General features: G+C 43.3%; 1 protein-coding gene across 3 annotated transcripts in view; it reads right to left on the reverse strand.

Annotated features, from left to right (window-relative positions):
• The window catches only part of HAUS1 (HAUS augmin like complex subunit 1), a 25,632-nt gene extending 8,783 nt beyond the window's left edge, over positions 1-16,849 (reverse strand). For all 3 annotated transcript variants that reach the window (XM_023207615.1, XM_023207614.1, XM_023207613.1), the window contains exons 1-3: positions 16,722-16,849; positions 15,802-15,976; positions 2,202-2,337 (exon numbers count right to left, since the gene is read on the reverse strand). In XM_023207615.1, the coding sequence (XP_023063383.1) occupies positions 2,202-2,337; positions 15,802-15,976; positions 16,722-16,751 (341 nt within the window). In that variant the 5' untranslated portion in view covers positions 16,752-16,849. The remainder of the gene's footprint in view (positions 1-2,201; positions 2,338-15,801; positions 15,977-16,721) is intronic.
• Between the last annotated feature and the right edge of the window lie 351 nt (positions 16,850-17,200).

The following is a 17,200-nucleotide window of genomic DNA, read 5'->3' on the forward strand; positions in this document are numbered from 1 at the left end:
ATTTTTTTTTTTTTTTTTTTTTTTTTTTTTTGAGACGGAGTCTTGCTGTGTCTCCTGGGCTGGAGTGCAGTGGCCGGATCTCAGCTCACTGCAAGCTCCGCCTCCCGGGTTCACGCCATTCTCCTGCCTCAGCCTCCGGAGTAGCTGGGACTACAGGCGCCCACCACCTCGCCTGGCTAGTTTTTTGTATTTTTAGTAGAGACGGGGTTTCACTGTGTTAGCCAGGATGGTCTCGATCTCCTGACCTCATGATCCGCCCGTCTCGGCCTCCCAAAGCGCTGGGATTACAGGCTTGAGCCACCGCGCCCGGCCGCTATGTAGATTTTTATATAACCATGCTGTTCATACCTTTATGCGTTTTTTTACACACTGTTCCCATTGCCTGGAATGCCCTTCTTCATTTGGCAAAGTTCCATTTGTTCCTTCAAAACTCAGATGAGCATCACTGTCATCCTGGCATTAACTACCTCCTTCTCTGTGCTACCCAGCTGTACCTTATACATACTTTTACTGTTACAGCTGTCACACTATGTTATAGTTACATTTCCATCTCCCTTATTTGACTGTAAGCAGAGACTGTTCTTGAAGGCAGTTACTATCGTATTCATCTTGCTTCCCCAGTGTTATACCAGAGCTATAGTAAGAAGGCACAAAACATAATGTGACTTTAAGTTGTATGATAGTATGTAAGTATAAGAAAAAGTTTAAAAAATTCTAGGCCGGGCGTGGTGGCTCAAGCCTGTAATCCCAGCAGTTTGGGAGGCCAAGACGGGTGGATCACGAGGTCAGGAGATCGAGACCATCCTGGCTAACACGGTGAAACCCCGTCTCTACTGAAAAAATACAAAAAACTAGCCGGGCGAGGTGGCGGGCACCTGTAGTCCCAGCTACTCCGGAGGCTGAGGCAGGAGAATGGCGTAAACCTGGGAGGCGGAGCTTGCAGTGAGCTGAGATCCGGCCACTGCACTCCAGCCCGGGCGACAGAGCGAGACTCCGTTGCAAAATAATAATAATAATAATAATAATAATAATAATAATAATAATAATAATAAAAATTCTAAAACACACTGTATTTGTAAAAAAAAAAAAAAAAAGGCAAGAAATTATATGATTCATCCTTGCTTCCCCAATGCTTATGCAACTAACATACAACTGGTATTTGTTGTCTGCTGAACTTACTTAATTCAAGTCTAGATTTCTGCTGCCATACAGTAGGCATGTTCTTATACCTAAAACACTACTCTTTGAGTTTATATACAAATTGCCTTTAAGTTGACAGGTAAGCTGTTCTGCTGCGTTGTTCTTTGATTATAGGTTGTATTAATATTCATAGTCCTACCGGGCACAGTGGCTCACGCCTGTAATCCCAGCATTTTGGGAGGCAGAGGTGGGTAGATCACAAGGTCAGGAGTTTGAGACCAGCCTGGCCAGCATGGTGAAACCCGGTCTCTACTAAAAATACAAAAAAATTAACCAGGCATGGTGGCAAGCGCCTGTAATCCCAGGTATTCGGGAGGCTGAGGTAGGAGAATCGCTTTATCCCGGGAGGCGGAGGTTGTAGTGAGCCCAGATCACGCCACTGTACTCCAGCCTGGGTGACAGAACGAGACTCTGTCTCAAAAACAAAAACAAAAACAAAAACAAAATATTAGTAGTCCTAGCTAAGATATGGCCAAAAGTGATGGTCATATGAACTTTATAAGACTGGTTTTGAATCTCAGCTCTGCCATTTAGTAGCTCGGAGAAATTATTTAACCCACACCTCCTGACCCTCAGTTTCCTCTAAAGGTTGTTGCAAGAATCATGTTATTATATAAGTAAAATGCCTGTTAAAAAGAATGAAAATTCCTTACCTACTCAACAAAAAGGTAGACATAACCAAAATTTACTATGCTCAACCAAATCATTTAGCAAACTATCTTTCTTATTATACACAGGAAACAATGTGATAGTAACTCCTTTCCAAATATACATGAGAACCACCCTTCATAAACCTAATCCTGGAAGAAGAAAACACTAAAAAGTAACCAATACCAAGTTTATCCACATTAATTATACTTACTGGCAAAGACATGAAGTAACTAAATTCAGTGCTTTGTATTTACTGCCAATTTTTCATATAGAATTATGCTGAGAACAAAAAGTCTTTAAGACCTTATAGCAGATATGATTGCGGAAATTAAAACTGAAGCAAGAATTACCTAGCTAGTGAAGTATCCTTTGTTTCAAGGGCCACCGAACTGTCAACCAAAGCATTCAGATACCTGGAACCAGTGCTAGAGAGGTTGGCAGGGGAAAAATTCACACTCTCCATGAGAAGGTCTTGAAGATACTTGGCTAAAAATATGAAAGAGTTCCATGGTGACTGTTCGCTTTTTAAAAAATTGTTAACAGCTTTATCAAGACATACTTCACATACCATATAAGCCACCCACCTAAGGTATGTAATTCAGTGGCTTTTAGTGTATTCAGAGTTGTATGCCCATCGGTACAACCTATTCTTAAAAACATTTTCGTCACTCCAAAAAGAAACTCTACATCCCTTAGTCATCACTTTATTTCTTTTTTCTTTTTGAAATGGAGTCTCGCTGTCACCCAGGCTGGAGTGCAGTGGTGCGATCTCAGCTCACTGCCATCTCTGTCTCCTGGTTCAAGTGATTCTCCTGCCTCAGTCTACTGAGTAGCTGGGATTACAGGTGCCCACCACCACGCCCAGCTAATGTTTTTTGTACTTTTAGTAGAGACAGGGTTTCACTGTGTTGGCCAGGCTGGTCTTGAACTCCTGACCTTGTGATCTGCCCACCTCAGCCTCCCAAAGTGCTTGGATTACAAGCGTGAGCCACCGCCCCTGGCTTATTTTTTCTTCTAGAGACCAGATCTTGCTAGGTTGCCCAAGCTGACCTCAGGTGATCCACCAGCCTTGGCCTCCCAAAGTGCTAGGATTACAGGTGTGAGCCACCATGCCCAGCCCCGTTTAGTCATCACTTTCTAATCTCCCAACCCATGAAACCCTAGCAACTACTTCCTGTCTTTATTCATTTGCCTATTTGGGACATTTCATATGAATGGCATCATAAGATGTGTGGTCCTCTGTGACTAGTTTCTTTGACAATAGTTTCAAGGTTCATCCATGCCACAGCATGTACCAGTACTTCATTCCTTTTTATGGCTGAATAATATTCCATTATATGGACATATCACATTTTATTTATCCACTTAACCACTGATGGACATTTGGGTTGTTTCCACATTTTGGCTATTATAAATGCTGCTAAAAACACTCATTCAGGACATGTCAGGTTTTGATATGAACACGTTTTCATTTCTCTTGGGTATAAATGGAATTGCTGGTCATATGTTAACTCTATGTTTAAACATTTTAGGAACAGTCAGATTGTTTTCCAAAGTGATTGGATGATTTTATATTCCCACTAGAAGTGATGAAGGCTCCAATTTTCCACATCTTCTCCAACAGTTGTAATATCTGTCTTTTTGATTATAGCCATTCTAGTGAGTGTGAAGTAGCACTGTGGTATTTGTTTATTTTCTTGAGACAGGGTCTCCCTCTGTCATCCAGGATGGAGAACAGTGGCACGATCTCAGATGATCCTCCCACCTCGGCCTCCCAGGTAGCTGTGGACCACTATGCCTGGCTAATTTTTGTATTTTTTTGTAGAGATGGTGTTTTGCCATGTTGCCCAGGCTGGTCTCGAACTCCTGGACTCAAGCGATCTGCCTGCCTTGGCCTCCCAAAGTGTTGGGATTACAGGCGTGAGCCACTATGCCCAGCCTAGCACTGTGGTTTTGATTTGAATTTCTCTGATGACTAATGATGCTGGGCTTTGTGACTATTTGTGTATCTTCGTAGGAGAAATGTCTATGTATACCCCTTGCCCATTTTAAAATTGGGTTGTCTTTTTATTATTGAGGTTTTCTTTGTTGTTGTTGTTCTTTTTGAGTCAGGGTCTCACTCTGTCACCCAGGCTGGAGTACAGTGGCACAATCTCGGCTCACTGCAACCTCCACCTCTTGGGCTCAAGTGATCTTCCCACCTCAGCCTCCCAAGTAGCTGAGACTACAGGTGTCCACCACCATGCCTGGCTAATTTTGGTGATTTTTTTAGAGATGTGGTTTCGCCATGTTGCCTAGGCTGACCTCAAACTCCTGGGCTTAAGCAGTCTGTACGCCTCAGCCTCCCAAAGTGGTGGGATTACATGTGTGAGCCACTGTGCCCAGCCTTTATTATTGAGTTGTAAGAGTTCTTTACATGTTGTAGATATAAGTCCCATATCAGATATATTTATAAATATTTTCTCCCATTCTGAGGAGTGTTTCTTTTCTTTTCTTTTTTTTTTTTTTTTGGGACAGTCTCGCTCTGTTACTCAGGCTGGAGTGCAGTGGCACAATCTCGGCTCACTGCAACCTCTGCCTCCCAGGTTCAAGTGATTCTCATGCCTCAGCCTCCCAAATAGATGAGCTTACAGGTGTGTGCCACCACACCAAGCTAATTTTTGTATTTTTAGTAGAGACACAGTTTCACCATGTTGGCCAGGCTGGTCTTGAACTCGAGACTCAGGTGATCAACCTGCCTCAGCCTCCCAAAGTGCTGAGATTATAGGTGTGAGCCATGATGCCCAGCCTGTCTTTTCATATTCTTGATGATGTCCTTTGAGAACAAAAGTTTTACATTTTGACGATGTCTAATTTAAGTACTTTTTCTTTTGTTGCTTGTGCTTTTGGTATCATATCCAAGAAACCAATGCCAAATCCAAGGTTACAAGGGTATATACCTTTGTTGCCTTCTATGCATTTTAGGTTTAGCTCTTATATTTTTTAGGCTTTTTTTTTTTTTTTTTTTTTTTTTTTTTGAGGCAGGGTCTCACTCTATCACCCGAGCTGGAGTACAGTGGCATGATATTGGCTCATTGCAACCTCTGCTTCCTGGGCGCAAGCAATCCTCCCACCTCAGCCCCCCAAGTAGCTGGGACTACAGGCACATGCCACCATGCCTGGCTAATTTTTGCATTATTAGTAGAGACAGGGTTTCGCCCCATTGGCCAAGCTGGTCTCAAACTCCAAACCTCAGGTGATCCACCCGCGTCAGCCTCCCAAAGTGCTAGGATTATACCGCACCTGGCCTTTTTAGGCTTTTTATTCATTTTGAGATAATTCTTCTATTTCATGTGAGTTCGAGTCCAACTTCATTCTTGAGCATGTGGATATCCAGTTGTCCTTTTTGTTGAAAACGCTATTGTTTCCTCAGTTGAATTGTCTTGTTACACCCTTGTCAAAAATCAGTTGATCAGGAGATCAACTTGCAGCATAGTAGTGCAGGAGCTGGGCTGACCTGCTCTTCAGTGAAACTGGTGAAAATTGTAAGAAAGAAAACAAACCCAACCATTTAAAGCCTCTAAAAATGGTCCTAAGGGTAAACAGCAAATGAAGAAACAACTATTCAATAAAATCTATAAAAAACTCAGTAAGGACACTGAGAATTTGTGGTATTTGAACCAAGACTCCTCCCTCCCTCCTCCCTTTTAGCTCACTGAGGCGGAGACTCCACTCCAGACTGCTACAGTCAACATAGGGTTTTCTTTGCTCCCAGCTCCCAGCTAGAAGGCTTTCTTCCTGGGAGAAGCAAGACTTCAGTGTTTTTTATCCTGCCACTAGCTATCTGCTACTGCATCCAAGTCCCGGGGGATGTGGTCAAGAGGTGTCTGCCCAGCCACTGCTCTTGGAATGGAAGCTCCTGGAGTAAGGCAAGCTGAGAGTACTGGAGTCCCAGTGGCCCTTGCTCTGGCTAGTGAGGTGGTGGTTCCACACCAGGAGAGGCAAGCCAAGAAGACCTAAGGCTGCCGCACTCCCTCTCTACCAAGCAGTTCCTATAGCTGGCATATCACTCAGTGAGAAACTTGACATTTTCCCTACCCAGCCCCAACTCCAACACTAGAGCCTGGGCTCAGAGATTTTGCCTCAGGGGAAAAGCAAGTCATAAAACAGATGGCTCCTCATCTCTTCCCAAAGGAACTGACTACATTTGCAACAGAGCTTGGAGAGGTTCAAGCCTAACGGCAATCTCAAAAAGAGTAGAAGTTGTGGTCAAAGGAATTGGGAGCAGACTCAAGATACAGGCTAAACTGCAGGGCAGGCCGGGCGCGGTGGCTCAAGCCTGTAATCCCAGCACTTTGGGAGGCCGAGACGGGCGGATCACGAGGTCAGGACATCGAGACCATCCTGGCTAACACGGTGAAACCCGGTCTCTACTAAAAAAATACAAAAAACTAGCCGGGCGAGGTGGCGGGCGCCTGTAGTCCCAGCTACTCGGGAGGCTGAGGCAGGAGAATGGCGTAAACCCGGGAGGCGGAGCTTGCAGTGAGCTGAGATCTGGCCACTGCACTCCAGCCTGGGCAACAGAGCGAGACTCCGTCTCCCCATAAAAAAAAAAAAAAAAAACTGCAGGGCAGTTAGTTTGCAGGGGAGAACCAGTGAGTAAGACATCTAGGAGGAGCCATCCAGAAGATAAAACAAATATCTAACTGACCTCAGAAACTACTCCTTTAAGGGAGCTAGAATTTGATTGGAATTGCTTGTAGAGCAATTTATGCCCAGGGCCTTGTTGAAAACAACAGCTGTCAATTAGTGGAATTTTACAGTTAGGTGTGCTCAGTGAAAGAGAGGAAGTCAGCGTGACCCAAACACTGTCAACTCAGAGTGACCTTGGGGATACTCAAGTATGTGTCTCCCTGAGGAGCAACATCAGGAGTTTAACACTGTAGGGGATAAACAGACTTCACTAAAATAGTCCAGCCAGCAGACAGGTAAGTAAATAACAATAGCAGGAGAAAGTAAGATTAGTACCCAGCAAGGATACAATATGTTGTCTGAAATGTCCAGTTTCCAAGAACAACAACAACAAAAAAGAGGAATGTGGCCGGGCGCCATGGCTCACACGTGTAATTCCAGCACTTTGGGAGGCCGAGGCAGGGGGATCACAAGGTCAGGAGATCAAGACCATTCTGGTTAACACGGTGAAATCCCATCTCTACTAAAAATACAAAAAATTAGCTGGGCATGGTGGCAGGCACCTGTAGTCCCAGCTACTTGAGAAGCTGAGGCAGGAGAATGGCCTGAACCCGGGAGGCGGAGCTTGCAGTGAGCCCAGATTGCGCCACTGCACTCCAGCCTGGGCAATACAGCGAGACTCTGTCTCAAAAAAAAAATTAAAAAAACAAGGAATGCAAAGAACAAGAAAGGAACTGTAATGGAAAAAAGCAAGCAACACAAGCTGCCTGTGAGAATGACCAGATGTTGGCTTTATCAGGAAAAACTTCAAATATCCATAATAAGCATGTTCACAGAATTAAAGGAAACCAATTAAAAAAGGAACATGAGGTAAGATGAAAATGTTGCATCAAATAAAGAATATCAATGAAGAGAAAGAAATTGTAAGAAAAGAACTAAATGAGAATTCTAGAGTGAAATAACTGAACTGAAAAATTCATTAGAGAGAATTAACACTAGATTTGCAGTGGCAGAAGAAAGAATAAGTGAACTTGAAGATAGATCAAAAGATATTGTGGGCTGGGCATGGTTGGCTCACGCCTCTAATCCCAGCACTTTGGGAGGCCGAGGCAGGCAGATCACTCAAGGTCAGGAGTTTGAGACCAGCCTGGGCAACATGGTGAAACCCCATCTTTACTAAAAATACAAAACTTAACCAGGCATAGTGGTGCACGCCTGTAGTCCCAGCTACTTGGGAGACTGCAGCGCGAGAATCACTTGAACCCAGAAGGTGAAGGCTGCAGTGAGCTGAGATTGTGCCACTGCTCTAGCCTGGGCAACAAGAGTGAGACCCTGTCTCAAAGGAAAAAATAAATAAATAAAAATATGGAAGCCAAAGAACAGAGAAAAAAGAATAAAGGAAAATGAAAGGCAAGGTGCAGTGGTTCATGCCTGTAATCCCAGCACTTTGGGAGGCCAAGGCAGGCAGATCACTTGAGGTCAGGCATTCAAGATCAGCCTGGCCAACATGATGAAACCCTATCTCTATTAAAAATACAAAAATTAGGCCGGGCCCTGTGGCTCACACCTGTAATCCTAGCACTTTGGGAAGCTGAGGTGGGAGGATCCCTTGAGGCCAGGAGTTCAAAACCAGCCTGTCCAACATGGCGAAAACCGGTCTCTAATAAAAATAAAAAAATTAGCCAGGTGTGGTGACAGATGCCTATAATCCCAGCTACTCAGGAGGCTGAGACAGAATTGCTTGAGCTGGGGAGGCAGAGGTGGCAGTGAGCCGAGATCACGCTCCTGCACTCCAGCCTGGGCGACAGAGTGAGACTCTGTCTCAAAAATAATAACATTAATAATATAACAAGAAACAATGCTGAAAATTTACCATGGTCTGCAATAATATACACATTCAGGAAGCTCAACAAATGCAAGTAAATTAAACGTAAAGAGAACTACAAACAGACATATCAAAGTAAAAAATGCTGAAGTAAAAGAAAATCTTGAGGCCGAGTGCATTGGTTCATGCGTGTAATCCCATTTTGGGAGGCCGAGTTGGATAGATCAGGAGATCAAGACCATCCTGGCTAACATGGTGAAACCCCGTCTCTACTAAAAACATAAAAAATTAGCCAGGCATGGTGGAACGCGCCTGTAGTCCCAGCTACCCAGGAGGCTGAGGCAGGAGAATCGCTTGAACCCAGAAGGTGGAAGTTGCAGTGAGCCGAGAATGCACCACTGCACTCCAGCCTGGGCGACTTCGTCTCAAAAAAAAAAAAAAAAAGAAAGAAAATGTTGAAAGCAGCAAGAGAAAAACTACCTGTTACTTTGTTACTTACAAAGAAACCCCAGCAAGATTAATAGCTGACTTCTTGGTGAAATAATGTAGGCCAGAAGACAGTGAAATAACACATTCAAAATGCTCAAACAGAAAAAAATCTTCAACCAAGAATCCTATACCTAGCAAAACTACCTTTAAAAAATGAAGGCACAGGCCGGGCGTGGTGGCTCAAGCCTGTAATCCCAGCACTTTGGGAGGCCGAGACGGGCAGATCACGAGGTCAGGAGATCGAGACCATCCTGGCTAACACGGTGAAACCCCGTCTCTACTAAAAAATACAAAAAAACTAGCCGGGCGAGGTGGCGGGTGCCTGTAGTCCCAGCTACTCGGGAGGCTGAGGCAGGAGAATGGCGTAAACCCGGGAGGCGGAGCTTGCAGTGAGCTGAGATCCAGCCACTGCACTCCAGCCCGGGCGACACAGCGAGACTCCATCTCAAAAAAAAAAAAAAAAAAAAAAAAAAAAATGAAGGCACAGCCTAGGCAAAACAGCAAGATCCCACCTCTACAAAAAAAATTTTAAAGGCCAGGTCAGTGACTCATGCCTGTAATCCTACACTTTGAGAGGTCAGATAGGTGGATCACATGAGGTTAGGAGTTCAAGACCAGCCTGGCCAACATGATGAAACCCTGCCTCTACTAAAAACACAAAATTAGCCAGGTGTGGTGGCTCATGCCTGTAATCCCAGCTACTGGGAAGCTGAGGCAAAAGAATCACTGGAACCCAGGAGGCAGAGGTTGCAGTGAGCTGAGATTGTACCACTGCACTCAAGTCTGGGCAACAAGAGCAAAACTCCATCTAAAAAAAAAATTAAAAAAATAAGCTGGGCATGGTGATTCACACTTGTAGTCCTATCTACTTGGGAGGCTAAGGCAGGGGGATCACTTGAGCCCAGGAGTTTGAGGCTGCAGTGAGCTATGATCATGCCATTGCATACCAGCCTGGGTGACACAGCAAGGCTCTGTGTCAAAAAAAAAAAAAAAAAAAAAAAAGGACAAAATAAAGTCTGCTAGATAGAAAAAAACTGAGAGAATCTGTTGCTAGCAGACTCAACTTACAAGAACTAAGGGAAGTTTTGTAGGCTGAAATCAAGTAGCCTCAAATAGTAATCTGAATGCATATGAAAAAACAAAGACTGTAAGTAATGGTAACTATGGAATTATAAAGAGAACATACATGCATATTTTTTCTACTTTCTTCTCTTAACTGTTTAAAAAAGCAACTGAGGCAGGGCGTGGTGGCTCACTACCCGCACTTTGGGAGGCCGAGGTGCGCAGATCATGAGGTCAGGAGTTCGAGACCAGCCTGGCCAACATGCTGAACCCCTGTCTGTACTAGGAACACACAAATTACCTGAGCGTGGTGGCATGTGCCTGTAATCCTAGTTATTTGGGAGGCTGACTCAGGAGAATTGCTTGAACCTGAGAGGCGGAGGTTGCAGCAAGCCGAGATCACGCCACTGTACTCCAGCCTGGGTGACAGAGCATGACTCTGTCTCAGGAAAAAAAAAGAAAGAAAAGAAAAAGAATACTCCACCCAACGAGAGAATATACATACTTCTCAAGGGCATATGGAACATTCTTCAGGAAAGAATAGCTTTATGCTGGGCCATAAAACAAATGTCAATACATTTAAAAGGATCAAAATAATGCAAGGTATTCTTTGGTCAAAATGAAATGAAATTAGAAATCAATAACAGAAAGAAATTTAGGAAACTCACAAATACATAGTTTGGCTCCGTGTCCCCACCTAAATCTCATGTTGAATTGTACTCCCCGCGTGCCAGGGAGGGGACTGGTGGGAGGTGACTGGATCATGGGGGCGGACGCCCCCCTTACTGTTCTCGTGATAGTGAGTTCTCACCGGATCTAATGGTTTAAAAGTGTGGCACTTTCAGCTTTGCGCTCTCTCTCTCTCTCTCCTGCTCTGGCATAGTGAGTAAGACGTGCCTTGCTTCCCCTTCGCCTTCAACCATGATTGTAACTTTCCTGAGGCCTCCTCAGCCATGTGGAACTGAGAGTCAATTAAACCTCTTTTCTTTATACCTAGTCTCAGGTAGTTCGTTATAGCAGTGTGACAACGGACTAATACAAAGTCGAATTAAACAACACACTCCTAATAACCAACAGGTAAAGATTAACTCAAACACATTAGAAAATACTTTGAGAAGAATGAAAATAAAGATACAATGCAACAAAACTTATGAAATATATTGCAAACAGCATGTGGAGGGAAATTTATACTTGTAAATTCCTATTTTAACAAAGAAGAAAGATCTCAAATCAATAGCCTAACTTTCCATTTTAAGACACTGAAAAAAGAAGAGCAGACTAAACCTAAAGCAAGCCAAAGTAACGAAATACTAAAAATCAGAGTGGGCCAGGAGTGGTTGCTCACACCTATAAATCATAGCACTTTGGGAGGCTGAGGCAGGGTCAGAAGTTTAAGACCAGCCTGAGCAACATGGTGAAACACTGTCTCTAGTAAAAATACAAAAATTTGCTGGCTATGGTGGCTTGCGCCTGAATCCCAGCTACTCACGGGGCTGAGGCAGGAAAATTGCTTGAACCTGGGAGGCAGAGGTTGCAGTGAGATGAGATCATGCCACTGCATTCCATCCTGGGTGACAGAGTGAGACTCTGTCTCAAAAAAAAAAAAAAAAAAAAAAAAGGAAAGAAAAAAATAGAGTGGAAATTAATAGTATACAGAATAGAAAAACAATAGGGAAAAAAAGTGAAACTAAAAGCTGGCTCTTTAGAAAGATCAACAAAATGGAGAGGCCTGGCAGTGGCTCAAGTCTGTAATCTTGGCACTCTGTGGGGCAGAAATGAGTGGACTGCTTAAGCTCACGAGATGGGGTGGGAAGGGGGTCCGGGCATGAGGAGTGTGGGGTGTGGCTGAGGCAGGAAAACCCCTGAGTCCTAGAAGTTAAGGCTCACGTGATGGCGCCACTGCACTCCAGACTGGGAGACAGAGTGAGACCCTGTCTCAAAAATAAATAAATAAATAAGGCCAGGAGTGGTGGCTAACGCCTTTAATCCCAGCACTTTGGGAGGCTGAGGCGGGCGGATCACGAAGTCAAGAGTTCTAGACCAGCTTGAATAACACAGATAAACCCCAGCACTACTGAAAAAAATACAAAAATTAGCCGGGCATGGTGGCACACACCTGTAATCCCAGCTAGTTGGGAAGCTGAGGCAGAAGAATCACTTGAACCCAGGAGGCAGAGGTTGCAGTGAGCCGAGACTGCACCACTGCACTCCAGCCTGGGCGACAGAGCGAGACTCTGTCTCAAAAAATAAATAAATAAATAAATTGTCTAAGAAGAAAAGAGAGAAGACAAATTAGAAATGAGAGCAAGGACAGTCCTACCAACCTATTTTATAAAAAGAATTATAAAGAAATACTAAAAACAATTGTATATCAACAACTTAGGAAAGTTAGATGAAATGAACCAAACTGACTCAAGAACAGATCATTTGAATAGGCCTACAACAAGTGAACAGATTGAACTAGTAATAAAAAACCTTCTCACAAAGAAAAGTCCGGGTCCAGATGACTTCACCACTGAATTCTACCAAATAATTTAAAGAAAAATTAACACCAATTTTTCACCAACTCTTCCAAAAAACAGAAAAAAAAAGTAATTCCCAACTCTTTCCATCAGACTGGTATTATCCTGATACCGAAACCAGATAAAGACATTATAAGAAAAGAAAACTGGCCGGGCATGGTGGCTCACGCCTGTAATCTTAATACTTTGGGAGGCCAAGAAGGGTGGATCACCTGAGGTCAGGAGTTCAAGACCAGCTTGACCAACAAGGCAAAACGCCATCTCTACTAAAAATACAAAAATTAGCCGGGCGTGGTAGTGGGTGCCTGTAATCCCAGCTACTCTGGGAAGCTGAGGCAGGAGAATTGCTTGAACCCAGGAGGCAGAGGTTGCAGTGAACTGAGATCGTGCCACTGCACTCCAGCCTGGGTGTGACAGAGCAAGACTCCATCAGAAAAAAAAAGAAAAAAAAAAGAAATTAAAAAAACATATATTATACCAGGAGCAATTGAGATTTTTCCTAGGGATAAATGTTGGTTCAATGTCTGAAAGTTAATTAATGTAATACATCACATCAAGAGAATAAAAAACAAAAATCACATGATCATGTCAAAAGACACAAAAAAAGCAAATGACAAAATCCAATACCCTTTCTTGATAAATGTACTCAACAAACTAGGAATAGAAGTAAATTTCCTCGCTTGTAATCCCCGCACTTTGGGAGGACAAGGTGGGTGGATCATTTGAGGTCAGGAGTTTGAGACCAGCCTGGTCAATATGATGATACCCCGCCTCTATCAAAAATAAAAAAATTAGCTAGGTGTGGTGGGCGCCTGCCTGTAATCCCAGCTACTTGGGAGGCTGAGGCAGGAGAATCAAACGAACCCGGGCGGTGCAGGTTGCAGTGAGTGGAGATCGCGTCACTGCACTCCAGCCCGGGTGACAGAGCGACAGAGCACTTGCCAATTCTGTCCAACACCATATTGGAGGTTTTAGCCAAGGCAATTTCTTCTCATTTGCCTCCTCAACTGACAAATCGGTGGCATGAAGAATAAATAGTTTCAATAGTTTCATCTGTATTCCTCATGATTAAAAATCTTCGTACAGCCAGGCACGTGGTGTGCACCTATAATCCCAGCTACTTGGTAGGCTGAAGTGGGAGGATCACTTAAACCCCAGTCGTTCAAGACCAACCTGAGCAAAATAGGAAGACTCTATCTCTCCACTACAAAAAACAAAAACAACAACAAAAAACTTCATCTAAAAGTTTCACGTCCTTTCCCAATTCCTGCAAATATTTCCAAAATGTTCCAATCTCATGTGCTGTAAAGAACTGTGCTTTGCAGAAATAAAAACTGCACCTAAAAAATGATTTGGATTATTTTTAACTCAAAGGTCATTCAAGTCCAGAGAGCTATATATAGCATTACTACTCAGTTTTTAGAATTGCAAACAGAAGAAACTGAAACTCTTTACCAATACACATGAATGTACACTTGTTATAAAGTTCCACATATTTTTCATTTTCTGCTCAACACTTTTACTGTATAAAAGATGGAAAAACTTAGAAAAGAGAAGTAATGATGCATAGAGTTATCAGATATCAATGGTGGCAATGCTTTTCTAGATACCTAAACAGAAAAAACTGTGTTAAAATTTTGCTTACATTAGTTAGAACATTTGTTATTTAATATGTATCACCCTGAAAGGTATTTAAGGACAGACATAAATAATTTTACTTTGAAATGCTTAGATTTTTGGTTATAGTATATGATAGACAAAAAAGAAAGCTCTTATAAAATGAGATTTTTCTGGGCTCCAAGTCCCTTTCTCTGTACTGTATTTTAATAATTATAAAAATAAAATCATTTAAAAATAAGACAATTTTAAAAGCACATATATGGGAGAATATAGCTATAAAGGAGTGGCACAGGGGAGGTTTTTGGGGTGATAGAACTGTTCTGCATCCTGATTGTGTGTGTGATTTCAGATTGTGGGAGTGGTTCTACACTCTAAGTGTATTAAAATGGTACACAAAAACAAAAAGTCAATTTTGCCATATGTTAATTTTTAATTAATTGTTTGTTTGTTTGCTTGTTATGAGACAGAATCTCACTCTGTTGCCCAGACTGGAGTGCAGTGGTGTGATATCTGCTCACTTCAGCCTCCACCTCCCGGGTTCAAGCATTTCTCCCACCTCAGCATCCCAAGTAGCTGGGATTACAAGCACACAAAAATTATCCACACACCTGGATAATTTTTGTATTTTTAGTAGAGAACGGGGTTTTACCATCTTGGCAGGCTGCTCTCAAACTCCTGGCCTCAACTGATCCGCCCACCCTGGCCTCCCAAAGTGCTGGGATTACAGGTGTGAGCCACTGTACCTGGTCCTGCTGTATATTGATTTTTAAAAGAAAACTAGAAAAATGCACATATGCAATAGAATCAAATATAAACTGCACTATCTTCAAACTATCATATGTAACAAATACATCTGGTTAAATATAGGGCAGATGCAGGCCTCACTTCCTCTCTCTTTGGTATATTCTTGTATCTAAAAAGATTTTTGTCAATCTTTACTTTTGTGGTTTGTATTATAAAAACAATAGGCGTCTTGAATGCACTTTTTCAAACTATATATGCCCAGCAGAAAATTCGAATGCAATCTCCCGATACGTAGTCATAGGGTAATTTTGTCCAAGTCTCATATTTCATGGCCACCACCTCAGGTGTCCTGATAGGTTCATATGACTAAATCACGGAGACTGGAAACGGACCAAACAGATAGGTAAGTAAAACACCACAAGGCATCTTGTGTGTCAGGCTAACAAGTTTGGACTCTTTTAAGGCTTACTATTTTTCTATCGGAGTACCAATAAGGTATTTAGTATAATAACATTTATTATTTAGAGAATTACTACTGGCCGGGCAGGGTGGCTCATGCCTGTAGTCCCACCACTTTGGGAGGCTGAGGTAGGCAGATTACCTGAGGTCAGGAGTTCGAGAACAGCCTGGCCAATATGGTGAAACCCTGTCTCTACTAAAATACAAAAATTAGCTGGGCGTGAGGGTGCAGGCCTGCAGTCCCAGCTACTTGGGAGGCTGAGGCGCAAGAATCACTTGAACCCAGGAGGTGGAGGCTGCATTAAGCTGAGATCACACCACTGCACTCCAGCCTGGGTGACAAAGCAAGATTGTCCTCCCCCCCCCCCAAAATATATATATATAACATAAAACAATAATAAAAAAGAAAGTTACTACTATAACACAGTGGATGAAAAATCCGGGAAAAATAAAGGAGCAAAACAAGTAGTCCACAGTAAATTAATCCTGTATACTTTAGAGTTATAAAATTTGGTTACCTCTATTTATTCTCATTCAAAACTCTGGACTTAATCTCACCTTCTGATTCGTATTCACTTGCTTTCTGCTTCAAGTCCTCTATTACCAGGCAGACATCCCTGTCCCGGACCCTGTTGCGTTCTGAGAGGTGATATAAAATCTCTGTGGTCCGTGGGTTCACCTCATACTGTGGAATGGGATGATCTCCAAATATTTTTTTTAACCACGCAGCAACCTAACCATTAAAAGAAAGACAAATATTATAAGCCTTGTTTACTATAATGGCTTGATGAGATTATGACAAAGAAGTGATCAAAAGCAAATTAATGCTTTCTGTGACTATTTTGGAGACTTACTTCACAACCTCACTTGTCTTTAGGGAGATACCAGATATCAGTAAAATAAAAAGTGAGCAAGTACACAACGAATAAGACTAAAAATTACCAGAGAACAATCCGCTCTTTCCCAAATCTACAAAAGCAGTACAGGCTAACAATTTGCCCCGCTTGAAAAACCTTAAAGCTTAATAGAGCAGTGAGAAAGCATTATTAGACCGTGCATGGCCTGAAAAAAGCAATTGTCCCTCGATCACCAGACGCCCCGCCGCGCCGGGAGGCTCCCAGTGTTGGGATGCAGGGCGCGGAAGCCGCTCAGATGTGGAAGCATCGGGGTGAGCAGCGAACCGGAAGACGGGTTTGGCTTCTTAAGTCCCACTCCAGAGTCTGTTGCCAGAGGCTGCTCAACGCCTCTCCCAGGCCAGATCCAAACAAGGGGAGGCCTGGGCAGGAAGGGAAAGGCATTTTTCAGGAGGGTCTAAGCACAGGGGGGCTTGCAGATAGTAACTGCAGCACTGAAAGACGGATGTGTGGAATACTGGAGAGAAAAGCAGACGTGGCGCGCGCAGGAGACCCGCCGGCGGCGCGGGGATGTCAAAAACGCGTTTTCCGGGAGGCCACCGATCCCCATTCCCGCCACAGCACCTGCGTTTCTCTCTCCTCCAGTGGCTCCATAACTGCCGCTTCCGCTGGAGACGTGCACAGCTCACTCCCTAGGCTCCGCCCACACGCCGTTGGCACCCGCCCCTCGCCGTGTCCGGGATTTCTGGGAGTTGTGGTTTTTCCTGGGGCTGCCGGCCGCTGAGCGCCTGTGCAAGGCTGGTCCAAGACTCTGCCATCGCAAGCCTGGCTTCCTTGCCACTTCCCAGCTCTTCCCGCCTTCCGCTGTATAATCTCCACTACGAGAAATAGAGCAGCCTAGAACCAGGTTGTTTTTTCTTTCTTTTATTTTTATTTCTCGTTTGAATCACTTGTCGTTTAAAAAAGTACTTGAAACGTTTGGTTCTTGGTTAGCAAGATGTTTGTGTTTCTTCCACATTGATTGCATCCATTTAGAATTTATATTCTACCTAGGCAATATGAGCTGTGGCAATCTTAACCTACCTAAGAACTATGGAAATTTT

This window comes from Piliocolobus tephrosceles, chromosome 18, assembly GCF_002776525.5.
Source record: "Piliocolobus tephrosceles isolate RC106 chromosome 18, ASM277652v3, whole genome shotgun sequence".
NCBI classification, from domain to species: Eukaryota; Metazoa; Chordata; class Mammalia; order Primates; family Cercopithecidae; genus Piliocolobus; species Piliocolobus tephrosceles.